Below are 16,762 nucleotides of genomic sequence, written 5' to 3'. Positions count from 1 at the left end.
CAATGACCGCGTCATCTTCAAGAGGGTCTGCGCTTCCGGGAGAAAACTGGTATTTGGAAATTTGGGGGAAAAAAGCCTTCAGAAAGGTACAGTTACTAAGTTTAACTCACTTCTCTGTATTGGATGGTAATTTACGTTGGACTGAAGCTATACACAAGCACTGTACTACTAGATTTTCAGGCGTTATACCCAAAGGTTACCGGCACTTAATGCACGCTGTCCCAAAACTCCATAAAACACGAGTAGGGCAGAAATCGCATGGCTGGTGTCGCTTTCAACCCACCACCAAACACGATTCATTGAGACCTGAGGACGCCCTGCACTTTTGGGGGCTTCAATTCAGCTACGGAGACAATTACCTGTGGATCTGGGAAGCCCACCAGGCGAAGCTACTACACCCTGAGCTCTGCAACCACAGAGCTGGCACTCACTGAGCTCCCTGTGCTGAAATAAAGCATCACTGCACAGAGCAGCACCCAAGCACTCCAGTCCTTAAGAAGCAGGTTTCCAAGGTGGTGAGAAGGGCTACGGGAAGAGCCGTGGTCCCGCTGCTGCCTTGGGTTGGCTTCCTCGGCTGTCAGCTCCTGCTGCGGGCTGTTGGGTTCAGCCTCGGTCTGACCCCACGTGAGTTTTCTGTCGATGGCAATTCAGAATTCAGACCCCACGTGGGAATTCTGTGCATATTTTGAAACATCTGAAGAAAGGCACGAGTGCTGCCATTTGCACATTTCCACGCTGCAGCAGAGAAGTGCAAGAAACTCCTGCCGCTGCTAGTGCTGGCAGCAGAGCAGCACTTAGCCAGTTCTGCAAGCGTTTATACCAGCGTTGGTAGAGAAAAGGAGCAGACAGATTCAGCGTGCTTACAGCTTTGATCTGTGTTTCTGGATCAATCTCTCTCCGGGCTTTGCAGGAAGATAGGTCCTTCCTTTGCATTTGATCTCCCTTCCTCAGCCAGGAAGAGGAAGATCATAAAAATACAGGCGGCCCAACAGGAGCCACGCTGTACGTGCTTACTGCTCAAAAGGGCTTAAAAGGCTCCCAAATCGCCTGGTGGAGGACTGAGAATCTGCTTCCACTGGAGTGAATGAAAACCAGTATTTGTTTCATTACGGCATTCCCATGAGTGTGCCTGAACTGGGAAGAATTTGAGAGTAGCATCAAGCTAGCACAGAGCCTCCTCCGGGACTGGGTGTGAGCCTCGCCGGGCAGCACGGGGAAGCAGACAGGGTCAGTCATTCCTCTGCCATCCTCAGAGGTGCTCCATAAACTGCAGCAATATCCTGCCAAAGCTGGTATCTCCTGGCTGCTAAGCTGTGCTGGAAATTAAGCTAGGGTTTCTGTTTTGTTTTTTTTTTTTTGCATATTTACGTTACACTTTCTAGACTCGGCTTAGCTAATCAGGTGGTAATGAAACCATGAGGACTGTATTTTGCAAGGTTTTATTCATTTTCCAAAATCTCCGGGGAATGTCTACATAAGCAAGAGTTTGCAAATTCTGAGCCGTGCTGATTTAAATAAGAAAAAATATGCTCGGGTATTTAATATCTAATGAATACTGCCTTATATTTGAAACCTTGTCCCTAGTGGAACCCATTACAATAATGTTTATACAGGCGTATGCTGTAATGCATGATATTTTCCCTACAGCAGAATATGTTGGAATTTATTCCTGATTAAAGAAAAAAAAAATTGCAAATGGGCCGTATCCCAGAACATGGGCTGCTGCTGTCACAGCGATGCCCTCTTATTAACAAATAAAGCAATAAAAATTTAATTTGTTAATATGAGAAGGCGGCAGCATTCACAGAAGTGCACTCTGGGTCCCGTGCAATGTGTGCGAACAGGAGGGCAGCCAAATCCTGCAGCATTAAAGGAGACTTTCAGAAGGTAGTGACGTGATCTAAATTTCACGTCTGTGGTAACACCCTTCAGGGAGGGTGCTGAGTGTCAGGGGGACAGCAGAAACGTAGCAGTAACAGGCAGGGCCCACTTTGGCTGCTGGAGAAGAGTAAGAGATGATGGCACAGGAATATTGGTGTTGCCCAGGTGTCCTGCGGTATTTGTCCTTTAAGAGCCCAGCTGGATGTGACATACATCTACATCCATGGTTTTGTCTGCAGTAAAAATCCTTTGCAGCAGCGCAGCAACATCAATGTACATTCAACTAAACTTTCTTAAAAGAAGAGGGTAGGGCTCTTTTCTCCTTCTGCCCTCGTGAATGCCCATCTCCTGATGAAGATCATTTGCAGTGGACTTCTGTACTGTGGAGCAGGGCCACAGACAGGAGCTGGAGGGGACGCTTCCTCAGACAGGGCTCCTCTTCCACACCTCACCACGCTGCGAGCTGCAGGCAGAGGAAAATGCTCTTCTCTTGCAGAGCACAGGATAAGGTTGTCACTGAGACTGCTTTAAGCAGCAAAACCTTTTAAAGATTCAGGCAGTGCTGTAGGAACTTCATTCCCTGGACAGCAGCGGCAGGCTGACACGCGGTACCGTGACATGGGAAATACAATCTTATTATTCATACACCAAACTGGAGCACTGAACAACTCGGCTCAGCTCCTGGCTTAGACACAGATCTCTTCTATAAGCTCCATCACTTAGTGTATTCACAACTTTACTTTCCTCTGTAAGAAGGGAATTATGTTATTTCTGGTTTCATCCTTGGGGTTGGGGGGATGGAAAGCATTTCTCACTTTGTGTAGGGACTGGAACAATGAGGCCTTGTTCTTACGTGGGGTCTTAAAGCCTTGCTTTAACGTAATTTAGGAGAAATAAAAACGGTAGAGTGTTACAGAATGAAGTAGAAATGCTAAACGTGATTATTTAACTTTGCTTCCACAAGTGGGACTGATTTACGGGGAGAGCTGCTAACGTGACTCGCATGACTTCATGTGCTGCTCCTCCTGGGCCTCGGCTAACGCTGCCATCAGCGCTGCTATCCAAACACTTCATTAGTGAAATACATCAGTGACGTGGCATTCCTTCAAAAATTATGGATTCAGAAATTGCCCATTTCTCTGTGCTCAAACCTGCCCGCCTACCCCTCAAAACCCCCTGGAAAACCCTCTTGACAAGGTTCCTCTATCACAGCCTGTGTCTGTGCACCACTCCTTCCTAAAATACCTTTTCAAATTCTGGTTTTGTAACAGCACAACTTGTCATTTTGTTACCTCGATGTAAATCCATGGGTTTTCCTCTACCAAATAGGAAACAGTGCTGCAGCGTGCAGATGCTGCTGCTGTTGGGTCACAGAGAAGACTTCAGGGCAATGTCACTGTCACGCGTCCAAATTATCCCTTGCTCTGTGAATAATTCCAGTGAAATCATTGGAATTATCTGAGGAATTAAATATGATTCAACACGGTAAGCGTGGCTGTGTCTAGCCACCAGTGGGATCAGAAGGCTGTATTCAGTATAAAATAATAAAAGCAGCCCACACATAATTTTACACGTGGAGCTGTGTGATTTTTAAACACGGCTGAGATAAACTGGGGATAAACAGCTAATTGCTATTCATTTCTTGCAGTTGGGTGTTTTGATCTGTTGCTTGGATTCACAGCACAGAGCAGGGCGGCACTTTCGGACTGGAGCACGGCCACGTGCCCGTGCCGGAGCAGGGTGCTGGGCAGGGTCAGACAGCAGCAGCCCCGAGCATCCCGTTTCTTCCTGACCTACAGAGCCACCAAGGTAATATGTGTATCTGCATACACAAAAGAGTTCATTTTTATAGAAATGTAAAACAAACAGAGAGCCGTGCCAAGATTATACATTTCATTTCCCAGCATACAAATGAGGATCTAATTTACTCTGGGCCGTTCATGCATTTTGCTTTTAACAAACATCCATATGTCAAATAGACCTTCTGCATACTTCCCTGCTGGAGGTTTTTTTTTTTTCCTTTCTCCTTTCAACTTGGTAGGGAACATTTGTGATCCTTATTCTACCAAATATATCTAAAGAATATATTTTGCTCAAGGCCTTCTATTTTTTTTTAATTTAAGAGAAACAAATCAATTCCTGGTTCAGGCAGTCTTGCTATTAAGACGAGCATACATCTGTGCAAAAATAGCCCAGTCCCTAATTAACTACAGAATGTTATTAACATTTTAACTCTGGTTAATTTATTTAATTTCATAAACATGATCACACCGAGTTACTTTTTAAAGAACATTTTTCCATCCTTTTGTCTGCAGCCTTACAATTCGGGTAGTTTATCATAGGTACGGAGATATTTGCTCGCACCATGATGATTTTATATTCGGATGGTTCCAGATCCTTTCTGTAATGACCTCAGGAACTGAGGCTTGACGCTTCACCCCCGACTCCCGCGGCACTGATGGGCAGTGTTAATGGCAGTTTTCTCCGATTAAAGAAAATGGGCTGAGATGCATTCTTCAGAATTAATACATTTAATGAATTTATTATACCAAAACCATCCCAAGTCCTGTTTCTCATATAGCACAGCACATCAACTTGTCCTTATTTTAAGCCATCTTAGTAAATAGTCCACGAAAGCAGGCCCAGTTGGTGTTACAATGACTTGCTGTCAGAGCAGATTTACTTATTGATCCGGCAGATTGCCCATAAAGTGACTATTAACTTTAATCAGTTGTGGACAATTGTGTTATTTGACTGATTGCTGCACCTGATAAAATCTTCTGAACAGGTGTAAACCTTAGTAAGGCATCTATCTATTTGACTTGATATTTGTTCAAAAGGCAGTGATCAGTCTTGATCTGAACAGTGAGTTAAATTATGCTCCCTTACACACACAGTTTTCCTTGCAACTTGCAACAAGTGCTCTCGCTTCCAGCCAACCTTTTCCCTTTGTTAGGTTAGTATTTAGAGGGGACTGAGGCGCTACGTAAGGTTCACGTGTGATCTTTAACCTACCACCTCTTACTTTTCTAGGATCCTATTAGAAATATGATATACATGGCTAAATGGCAATCACAGTAAAATGGCTGCTTTTCTATGTCCCGGTTATTCACATTACTCTCATCCAGCTCAGTCATGGAAAAGTATCTTTAACAGCCATGGGGTGACACAGGCATTGTAGCAGGGATTCAAAGGAAGCGAGTCTTTTTCATTCACTGCTCATACAATGGCAGTGCTTTCTGTGACCTGGTAGTTACACACCCACTGCTCACTGAACCATCCAAATTTACACTCGTCTAAAGAAAAGCACATTTGGCCAAAAATCAGATACATTATTAATTGGTAGTCTCCTAATGTGCATATTCAAACACTAATCTGTGGTAGAAATGCAGCCTTATGTATTTCATAGCCATATAATGTGTGATTTATTTTATTTTTAAACATTAAAGGCACAAATCAGAAGCCCCAGCTTCAGAGAGACAAATACATGATATTGTAATTTTAGTTGGAAACATCTGAGTAATTGTGATGACTGAATGACTTCAAAGTGCCAAACTAAATTGTGCTCTGCCCCTGCCAGCCTCACCTCCTAACTCGAAGGATTTCCTAAAAGAAATACATCAGTATTTGAGGGAACTTCACAAATTCAACGTCATGCTAAATTCTCCAGTGTTCTAGGGATGTAACAAAATCAAAACTAACCAACAACCACCCAAAACGCCGACAAAGATGATAGGTGCTAATGGGTAATAGCACAGAACACCTTTTCCTGGCTTTATCCACTGGCAAGATGGTGGGATAAGGCAGGGGACTGAATACCAAGAAGCAAAGGGGAAGGAAACCTCCCGCTCTTACAAATCAAACCAACCAAACCAATCCCAGCTGGTCATGGGCTACAAACAGCATTTTGGCAAGATTCTGCATGCAGTCTGTAACTCAGGCTAGCATCATAGACCAGAGGCAACATTTGTTATTAAGAATCTTCCAGAAAGGGTTAAACCAGGGTTGCAGCCCCAGTATCTGGCTGCTTTGACCTTAGTTCCACTCAGACCAAGTTACTAAGCCCCTGACGAGAAAAAGATATTTGCGCAGAGCATGACCTTATGGAGCTGGGGTAGCATTTGGGTTTTTTCATAGCCTTCATTACTGTAATATCATACATTGGGTTTTCATTTGTTTGCCATGCAACTTATTCCCCCAAGATTAGTCCTTTTCTAGTCAAGCAGTTTAAAGCTAATCACAGTTGTTATTTTAATCTGTGCTTACCATTAAGAATTCTTGCAGAGCTATTTTGCTTGTTAGCAATTATGGTCTCCCAATGGAAGTTTGTGATTACAGCAAAAGCAACCTGTTTAATGCTTGGCACCTCTTTAGTATACAGGCATTAAACCCAGGAGCATAGAAGCATGCTAATGCTGGAGATGAAAGTAGAGCAAATCTATTTAGTAAACTCTGTTTTTAAAACACGAAGTCGGTGAGATGCCATCTGGTCCTCGCAAATTTTGTGGTGCTCCCCCTCTGTGTTTTTCCTTCCTTTTACAAGGTAATAAGGTGTTGTTGCTCCATGGTTTGTTTTATGATTGTCATGTCTGAAAAGCAGCCATGCTTTATATGCAGTACATCCTAACGCTTTCACCAAGACAGACTGAAGGTTTGGTCCCGGTTCCAGGAGCACTAATAATAAAATTCCCGTGAACGTCCTTAAGAACAGGACCTGACCCTTGCATATTTCGATGTGCTGAAATTCTCCCTTCTGTTAAGGGAAGTACTAATTGCTGTCATTGACCTAAGTGTCAAGAATAAAAAATTATGATCTATTGTCAAGGTCAATTAGCAAAGACTGTAGGAGCAAATTTCTGCCTCTCACATTGTTTCTTCATGTGATTTTGCCATAAAGGATGCTACAGAGTAATACAGGTCAGCCGAATTAGAACAAGCATTAAATGAGTATGTGAGAAATGCCACTGCAGGAGCTCCCCTCGCCCATGACCCCTTTCTGTCCTATTTAAAGTTATTTCCAGGCACGATAGGGCAGAGAAATCTAAAGTAAAGCAGTGCTCTAGCTCAAGCTCATACACTGATACATGTTATTCATGTAACTCCACTGATAAATGTTGGCAATGGGAGTTGAATTTGCCTCACATCAAATAAGTTTATTTTGTTCTAACAAGCCAGAGAAATGGGGGGAGCCACTGACCACTCAAGCATGCTGCCATATTCATCGTTCTTCAGCTGAAAATAATTATTGGAAGTTCCTCAGCACCAGAAAAGCTTAAGAAAGCCCACGTGCCCATGTGCTAGTGGGGTAACTCTGCTCGTTGCGAAGGTCTTTAAGAACAGGAACTCCAAAGCTGGGCTAAAGGCCTGCTTCAGCAGAAAGCTATAAAACGTGAGCTAACCACAGCCAGATCTCCGGGGACTGCAATTACAGCAATAAATGTTCGACAGCAGATGCTTAAGCTATGTATAAACAGTAGTCCTCTAAAATGAAAAGAAATTTTTGCCCCCACATGTCTTTTAGGGTCCCATTGTACATGTGGAAATGTAAAGGAAATGTAAAATTGATATGCGCACCATGACATCGGCTTTAGTCTCCTCGGTCTTAGCCCGGCTGCTATAAATCTGTCCGGCTGTAAGCAACACTGAAGGAGCTAAGCGCTGAGGATTTGTGTCTGCCCTTTTTATTAGCTCGCCTAGAGTAAAGTCAGGGTTATCGGTCAGTGTCAGGTTCAGCGCCCAGTGACCCACCAGGTTAAAACTGTGGTAGTCACAAATCAAGAGCATAATGAAGTCTGAGAAGAGGTCCATGCTGATTTATTAGGACATCTGTCTGCCTGTAGACAGTCTAGTCCTGCCCTTGCGTCGTGTGAGCTATTAGCATAATCCTCAGATGAAACATATTACAGATTTAAAAGAGAGAAATGAAGTGTTCAAAGACGGCTGGCAAACCAGAAGGGTTTACCTTCTAGGGCTCGTTTTAAGTCTTAACCTTTTGTGCCAACACACCATAAAAATAACGTTAAACGTAAATTAACATTAAAAACAAAAATTAGTCTTGAGTTTTCCAAAAACACTGAATTTTCAGACCACATCTGAATGTCTGTTCATAATAAAATGAAGTCGCTCTCTGACACTTTTCAGACTTTTTCATCTCTTAATTTTTTTCCTTTTCATTTATATTTAACCACTGCATTGTCTTCCACACTTACTACCTTCATTCGGACAAACACAATTTCCCAGATACTGTGATCTTAAAGGTAAAGTTATGGGTTTTATAGCAATTATTTTGACTATTTCTGTATTTTTTTTAAGCAGGAATTACACACAAACTTTCAGAGTTTTCCCTATAAAAAGATGAAGCCCATATCTCAAATGCCGTACGCTTTAAATGCTGTAACACTACTTTCATATCCTCCAGGACAGGAAGTTTGTGAGATGCATGCTAACTAGTACTGTCATCTGCAAAGCTACTTCTTCTGTGCATGAGAGGCATTCAACTGAAAAATCAGACAGATCATTACGTCTCCCCTTGATCAGAACTAAGGAGAATCAGGTTTTAGTCTACAAAGACTAAATTAATCTATAAAGATTAATTTACAGTTGAATATGTATTAATAGAGATTGTCATCTCTTCTATGCCTTTAGAAAAAAAAAGTTAAATTAAATATTGCATTTAAAAATATATGACTTGAGAACGTTGAATTAGTTTCATCACTGGTATTATTCCATTTCCTCTGTATTAAAAGTTATTCTAGATATGAATCTAGCTATTAACTATAAAAATATGAGATACTGAGCAGTTAATACTGAGATACTGCATACTTAAGTAAATATAAGTACAAGGAAATACTGCGAAGTGCTGTCATACAGATCTCTTTATACCAGCTTGATAACAACTCTATATAAAATAAAATTCTGGAAGAATTAATTTAAAAGTGATCAAGAGATAATTAACTCATTAAGAGCATGAGACTTCTGAGGCTTCTTGAGATTAGGTAGTTTCTCAGCTATCTTTATCATTTTACATCAGAACAGCCCTGAAATACAGCTGGAGAACAGTACTGCAGAAATACCTAAAAAATCTTCAGTATTTGTGCCAATGTGTCACAGTTAGAGATGACACTTGATAAATTTTGTGAAGATGCAAACAATGCCCGAGTTTGTCCTACCCAGTGAAGACATCAACAGTAAAACAGCAGCAAAACTACTGAAGTAAATTATGTAATAAAGTGGTTGTTGTAAAGAGGAAACTGTGTCTGTAATGAGGGAAGCACCTTTTTGCAAGAGAGCGGACGACCTACCCCTGTGAGTAAATGACATTTACTAGATCGGACGAATGCCCAGAGATTTGCAAGGCCCTACAGCCATCGTACCAGAGGAACACAAATTTTGAGGAGATCTTCAGAAGAGCTGGTGCAATTATCACAGTTGCTGTGTGGCAGAGTAAAAATGACCACTAGTTTTACATTAGCATATGGAAATTGCTGCTTTGCTTAAATCAGAGTTAAATCTGGGCAACCTGCACTGAGCAATATGAACATAGGAGAAAGAGAAAATTCTGGACTATCAAAAATACTGCAAAATTTTAAAATCTTGCTTATTCAGTTTTGAAACTCTCAAATTCTGTTATGCTATCTAAAATGCTGTTATGCTGGGTTTTGTGCCAAAACACTTACACTCAAGAATATCAAAGCATTTATTAAATTCAATCCAATTAAAAGAATTTGAAATAGAGTTAGCATCCACTGCTTCGAAAATAGGACGGGAAAACTGTGCATGTATTTAACTGCCCTGAGTATCAAAGTTTAACTGGTGTGTGATGCCTTACTGAGTTATTTCATTTAGGTAAGACTCGGTAAAGAGGCAGTCCGCAAAGCACTAAAAGTGCAGAAACTCAATACCCAACCATTTATTTGAAATCAAGAACTATGGAGCGGAGTATTTCTTCCAACAGAACAACATAAATAAAGATGTATATCTATTGTACTTGCCTCCATAAATTCCAGCGTTGTTCCTCCAGCTGAGTCACTAGATGCTCTATGTATTTGTTTGAGTCCATATATTCCTAAAAGAAAAAGGAGCAAAAGTTATTTCTTCAATGTTCAAAGCATTTGTAAATGTTTGAGTGAAAGACGCAGTGATAGTTTGTGGAGTCCACCTTCATTTTGCACCCAAGGTTATCCCACATACATACAAGTCCCAATGATGAAAAATCTAGATTAAAATCAAATTTCTATTCATTCCAAATGAGTAAGGTAGTAGCCCAACACACTCCTCAGTGATTATGTGAGGGGAAGATGAAAGGCAGTGAGGATCTGCAAGCAGCTCAAATGAATTAGAGTACATATAAATACGTATCCATATTCTAAGCCCAGAATTATATACCTTGGATTTGGACTGAAAAATAACTTTTCATCAGTGTTTTGGTGCTGTCATTATTTTGGTGTACATTTTGTTTACTTGAGGTATATATCAAAGCGAGCTGAATATTTGACTCAAATATTTATTTTGTGCCCGGTGTGAAAAATATTATACTATGTACCCTATTTGAAAATGGAGCTATAATTCAACTCCTATATCATTTCCCAGTTCAACTTTTGCAGATGCTATAACTTGCAATATCAGCTATATGAAAGATACTGTATTTGTGTCTAGACCAAACTTCTGATAAATAATCATGATCAGATGAACAATTTGTACTTTTTAAATTGAAGCCTATTTTTTAAACTCAATGTAAAGAGATGATCATCAGAGAAATATTTCAGTAATAGAAATACACCATTTAATTTCCAGGAGGAAGGCAACTTGAGTGCTATATATATAAAAAATATTTCAGAATGAGCCCACAGAATAACGTGTGATACAGCATGATATATTCATATGACATTGGTAACAATACAGCGACATTACTATTATTCTGAAAACCTATCAGTAATAACGTAACTCTCTTGAAATAGCTCACAAAAATATATATGTTTCCAACCTCATACTTCAGAAAATAACAAGTACCGGAGTGCTATCCGGGAAAGAATCCATCTACAGTTCCTGGAGACAAAAGGTCCAGTTTTATAGCTCCAATTTTATAGCTTTGGACTTATCACAAAACCACTTTGTGGGGTTCCTCTTTGTATTAGGGGTTGTTTCACTCGCATTATTATTTATTCTGTGTACAAATATGTTTTTTCATTACAAAGCAGCTGGTTCTTCTTAGCCATTTATCTTTGTAATCAGGAATATGAGACAGCCACCGCAGGGACAGTACATCATCATGTCTTCTCAGGCTGGAGATAAATGTTAGCTGATTCTAATGATCATAATTTATATAGAAATGTACATTTTCATTTCTCAGGACTGAAACTGCTCTAAGTGATTGGGTAATAGTATGAGGCAGTCATACAATATTTCTTGAAATCTCATTAAACTTTTAATACTCTGTATAAAGTAGCGAAAGACGTAAGATACGTACAATCAATGGCAAATATTTTCCTGTGCATATACACAAGCACGCTCAATGGGTGCCCATCGTTGCTGAGCGGTACAGCTCTGCCCCGAGGCAGAAGATAGCCGGGACAAGGTAGTGTGGGGCTTGTGCCATCCCTTACAGGAGCTGTTCCTGCACCTTTGGGTGCCAGCAGGTGCTACCAGTGGTGGAGGATCCTCCACACCATGTTTCTGCCCACAGGCTGGTCTGACTGAGAAGGATCCTCCCCAAAGGTACCCAGCAATGTTTCCTGGCATGAGCAGGAGTTTTCTGAAGAAAGCAAGAGCAGGACCTTGCTCCTAGGGAGTTGTGCAATGCATCTGCTGCCATTTGCTACAAGGCTGCCTTGCTTGAAAACCTCCGCATATCGTGAAACTTTGCATTAAACTCCGTACTTGCCCTAAGCTTGAATTTTAATCTAACCGCTGTAGGTAGACATATTTTGTAACGTTGCTCTCAGAAAACACTCAAAATGTAAATACTGGGAAAAGCCATGAACTTCATAACACAGCTTTTATACCAGTGCTGTTAGACCAGACACTGGCTCGAGCACGGGCTGTGGCTCTCCCTGTTAATCAGCTGAGCTGCTTTTCACACGGAGTACACCACGTAAAGTAGGCAGCAAGCTTCTTCTAAGCCAAAACAAGACAAGTCATTCTGTAACACACACACATCACAGTTTAGAAAAATTATGCCATACGTATGTATAATGATGGTTAGTTGCAGAACCAAGTTCTTTAGAATAGGCTTTTTTTTTTTTTTCTTATTATTTTTTACTACATTGTACCTATTGTAACTTATTATTAATACCTTTATATTTTTAATGTAATATTAAACAATATTCCTGATTTATTCATCAGTGCACTTTGCCCCACAGGCAAGGATAGGATCAGCAGTTTTCTTCTGCATAATTCTATCATGATAATATAAAAAACTCATTCTGAAGCAATTTTCTGAAAAATATGGTGAAGAAAATGAAGACAATGGGGAAAAAGAAAGCCATGTGTTTATACTGTATGATTCCTGCCTTCATGTCAGGTTTTTCCTGTGGCAAATCAGGAATATTCTCTTTGAAGACCTGCAGCTCAGAAGTATGTACGCTGTCAATCTGCAAAAGTGTAAAAAAATCAGTCGTGATTTGATGTAAATACCATGATTGGAAGCACTTTCATTCTTCTGCGCCTCTCTAGCACCTTAATGTGCCAGCCGTGTCCAAAGCGAGCCATCTGCTTAAGGCCAGGTCTCTGTTCCCAAGACCAGGTTTCTGTGCTTTTCTGTTATCAGCCATCCCAATAAGCCAAATTCTGCAAATTCTGGACCAGAAGCCAGTATTATCATTTTGTCTACACGAAGCATGCAGTGCTTTGAGATTTTGTGCAACTTGGTGATTTAAAATAACTTGGCACGTTCAATTAAAACAAAAATCTGGAAAAAGAAGCCACAGTACCCACACTTTTTCACAAAGTCTGCAGTTTAGTAAAGTACCAACACTTTTCAGTTCCCAACAGATCACATCGAGAGAGGAATTACAAATGTTTTGAGGCTTCCTTGGAGCAATGTTGTGTGCATGCTTGCACCGTGTAGGGTTTGGGCAGCACGGTTGACTCTAATACGCAAAATTACGCAAAGCGTCATTTTCTGGTACAAGCACCTGCCCCAGCCTGCAGGACCAGCAGGAGGCCTGGCCTCAAGTCTTTTCTCTTATATCCCTCAAATCAAAAGGGGGGAAACCCGCCCCCTTTTTTCCCAGCGGCAAAACAAAGTTGGTAGCTTTCCAGCCAGGATTTCACCGCTCCATCTCTCCTCCTGTGATGGCATATAACTGCGCTGTTTTAAGGAAAAAACCTTCTGTAACGTGCTTAACTAGGGTAGGAAATCTTCCTAGCAGCTGCATAGATTCAGGCTTCCAGGAGGAGCAGGGATGCAAATGTCACTTAACGGCTCATCTAATTTAGAAAAATTTAGAGAGAATCAGAGAATCGCTTTACCGAAATTGTCACTGCACTGAGCTGAGGCACGAGCCTACCTACGTAGGCTTTTTGACAGGACTAAATATCAAGCTTTGTGATGCTTTAATTACTTTTTTTTTTTTTTCCCTTCTTTATTAGCTGGACAAAAGGCAGGAAAGTCTGCTGGTCAGGAAGAAAGGGAAGAGAAAGGAAATGAAGCGCCTCCACAGAGGCCTGGGATGCGCCGCTCAGTATTTGGGTTGGTTCCGTGGGTATTTGTTCTGGCATCCGCACGTTGTTGTGCTGGGCAGGGGATCAACAATTATGCAGCACCCGGAGCATTTTCCCATCCACTGCTACAGAGCAAACCCAGGGGCAACCTCAGGCTCCTAACACCGGGTTCCCTCGCTGGAAGGTTACAAATTCAGGCTAAGGAAATAACGCGTATTCTCTGCCTCTCGTAAGGAACTTGCACAGCTTGGTATCAAAGAGAGTTTAATGAGCTTAGCAATATGTGAAAAGGATTAAGGATACAGTCGCTGATCCAGCAAATCACTTGATTACATACTTAATTCAATAGGGCCACTTGTGCTCAAAGTTCAGGGTGTGCCCACGAGCAGTGGGCTGCGGGTGGTGGGAAGTGCTGCTGTGGGACTGGGGCACCCAAGTCTGGATCTGGCCCCTCGATGCTTACCCCTAAACCCACACGTGTGTGGGGACGAGGCAGCTGCCCCATCTGCCACCTCTCTCCTGCTCTGAAGCAGCTCCCAGCGTACACCCTGGGCACATGGCTGAGGTGCCCGAGTTGCAGAAAATGGGGAAATTTGGATAGTTTTGGCCAGCACTCATCCTCCTGCAGGGCTGGGAGGTAAATGTCACAGAGCCCCAAATGTCCCGTTCTCCTTTTGGCTCATCTAACACTGCTCCCGATGGGGTTGGGACACTGAGCTCGCAGCCCTCATTCCACAGCGCCCAATCCCTCCTCGGATATTTGCATCTGAAACCAGACAGGAAAACACCAGTGTGGGTTCAGGCTTCACAAGGGAAGGCGTTTGTCATCCAGGAGGTTGAGAAAAACAGGGAGTGAACACGGCAGTAAAAGCACAGACAAGTTGCTGCGAGCGTCTGGAGCCGGCCGGCCCTGGGGACACGGAACTGCCTTGGGGAGCCCCGGTCGCCTGCCCCAACGGGGGAAGTCGTGTTTTCACAGGGAAAGGTTATTAGCAATCAAACAACAACAAAGCTGTCTGCAGCCCAAAGCAGACTGTTGCAATTAGGAAATGATGTTAGCAAAGCACAGAGTGGATGCGACTGACCTGCGAGGGGGAGACGGGAGCTGTTGCACCAATGCGGAGACACAAGTCAGCTTTGAAGGATCTTGGAAGGGTGCCCTGGGGTAAGGCTTTAGATCTAGGGAGGGTGCCTTCAGAGAATATTGTACATTTTGTAAAATATTTATTTTTGTTATCATCCTGCCGCATAAACCTTTGATGGAAAAGAGGCTTTTTTTCCAGCAGCCCGAGAGGATATATATACATATTCTTGTCTGGACTGTGTTTTTCGCATGTCTGAAAGCGTTATAATTGAGGATTTGAGTGAGCTGTCTGTTATACAACATTACTCAGCTATGCACTAAAAATAAATCACATATTAAAAAAGATAAAAACCTCTTTGCATTAGATATTTTTCTGTCACTTCCTTCAATACCACACCTGGCCAGACTGCTCGCTGTCAGTGCTCAACAGCAACAAAAGCTGAACTGTGCAGCTTAAGCAAATCAGATCTTTTTAAGCTGCCATTATTGCTAATTTATTATTTGCCTACCTGATTTCAACATGTTATTTTAATTGTCAGTTTTATTAATGATCAAACAAAATGTGTACGTTCAGAGTGTCTGCAATGGAGCAGAAGGCTGGCAAGAGCCCTTGTGCACATACTGTGGAATTACACCATTATGGTAAAAACAGTAATGATTATTTTAATAAATGTGTTGAGCAAATTTCTTAATTGTTTAAAATCACTCAAGCCTCAGTGAACAGTTCATATTACATCTCAGCTGCAGTGATTAAAACTGATTTACCGACTCATCTGAAGCCAGTTGTTTTCATGGGAATCAGCTGGGTTTTCCTCCTGCTGCTGCCTGGTTTCCGCTCAGCACCCTATTAAATGTCACCAACCACAGAGGACAGCAGAGCTTAATAAAGCTTGAAATAGCTCAAGCTTGTTAGCTAATGGACAGATCCTGCACCACGTGCAGGCAGGGATGATACGTCCCCCAGGAGCAATGCCCAGACTCACAGAGCCCCACTGCATTTGGGTTTTTGCCAGTTTGTCCCCAAAGAAGCACAGGCTCTGGAACATCAATGTGGGTGCTCTGCTGATCAGTGAGACCCGAGAATGCTGTATTTTTTACATTTTCATACAAAACCTTCGGTTTTCCAACAAGACACTTTCTACATGCAATTCCCAGGCAGTTACATACACGAGAGATGTTGGGACCAGTATTCCGAGTGAGCTCTCCCCCAGCTTAGCAGACCACAGCTGGGAAGTGAACAATGGGTTTGGCAGGAGCCACCAGCACCACCTGGACTTCCAGATGCTGCCTGGTTTGGTTTGCTCACCCTCGGGGAGTTACAGTGACTTCTCATGTCACTTATACAACATATGTGGGCTTGGACAGGGGCAATAGATCCTAACAGGTAGGTGGATAGCAATGGTACTGGGAGAGAAAAAGCTCAAATGTTGACCTAACTGAGGTTAGTTGCATTAAAGCAGATCTACATTAAGTCAGTGTATGAAGGGAAAAGGGAAGAAGAACGAACGGAAGAGTCCCAGCGGCCCAGCTCCTGTGACACTAAGGAGTAAAGCTGGAAAGACAAAAAAATAGTTTCAGCTTTCCAAAGGGAAGCCTGATGAAAGACTCAGACAGAAAAATAGGACAGCAGTTTTCAGATGGACAGAATCAGTACGGCTCTGCTGAATTCAGCCCTTTTTGTTACAAGTGAGCACTACCCTGCCATAATTCATTGCAGTACAGCGCTGCATCTCCCCTGTAGGAGATGCACGTATCTCCCCTTCCTTCTCAGCAATACCTGCTGCCTTCTGTAAGGACAGGACTGTTCTCAGGGTCCTGAGGAAACACCAAACTTCCCTCACCAAACCCAGATGGCTAAGCAGGGGCCACAGAAATCATTGCAGCACCACCTGGACATCGCAGTGCTTGCAACCCAAGCCATTAAGATCAAGATAAAAATAATGCAGAAGGTCCAGCAGGTGCCTGAGTTTCCCATGGCCTGGAAGATCTCTGGCAGTGGTAACACCACTGTGCTGCATCCCGTGTCAGTGTAATCCTCTGGCCCCTCATTTTCAAAGCATTTAATGGTTTTAGAAACAGCTGTGTTAAAGGGCAAATGCCAATTTATAAAGCAGTATGACAGCTTCCTTCTCTCAG

The 16,762-nt window shown here is 42.3% G+C and overlaps 1 protein-coding gene across 8 annotated transcripts in view; it reads right to left on the bottom strand.

Moving 5' to 3' along the window:
• NCKAP5 (NCK associated protein 5) overlaps positions 1–16,762 on the bottom strand; it is a 431,207-nt gene that overhangs the window by 236,785 nt on the left and 177,660 nt on the right. For all 8 annotated transcript variants that reach the window (XM_032189919.1, XM_032189920.1, XM_032189918.1 and 5 more), the window contains exon 3: positions 9,873–9,946. In XM_032189919.1, the coding sequence (XP_032045810.1) occupies positions 9,873–9,946 (74 nt within the window). The remainder of the gene's footprint in view (positions 1–9,872; positions 9,947–16,762) is intronic.

This window comes from Aythya fuligula, chromosome 6 (assembly GCF_009819795.1).
Source record: "Aythya fuligula isolate bAytFul2 chromosome 6, bAytFul2.pri, whole genome shotgun sequence".
In the NCBI taxonomy this organism is placed as follows: domain Eukaryota; kingdom Metazoa; phylum Chordata; class Aves; order Anseriformes; family Anatidae; genus Aythya; species Aythya fuligula.
The sequence above is the reverse complement of the archived record's forward strand: the minus strand, read 5'-3'. Positions and strand labels throughout refer to the sequence as shown.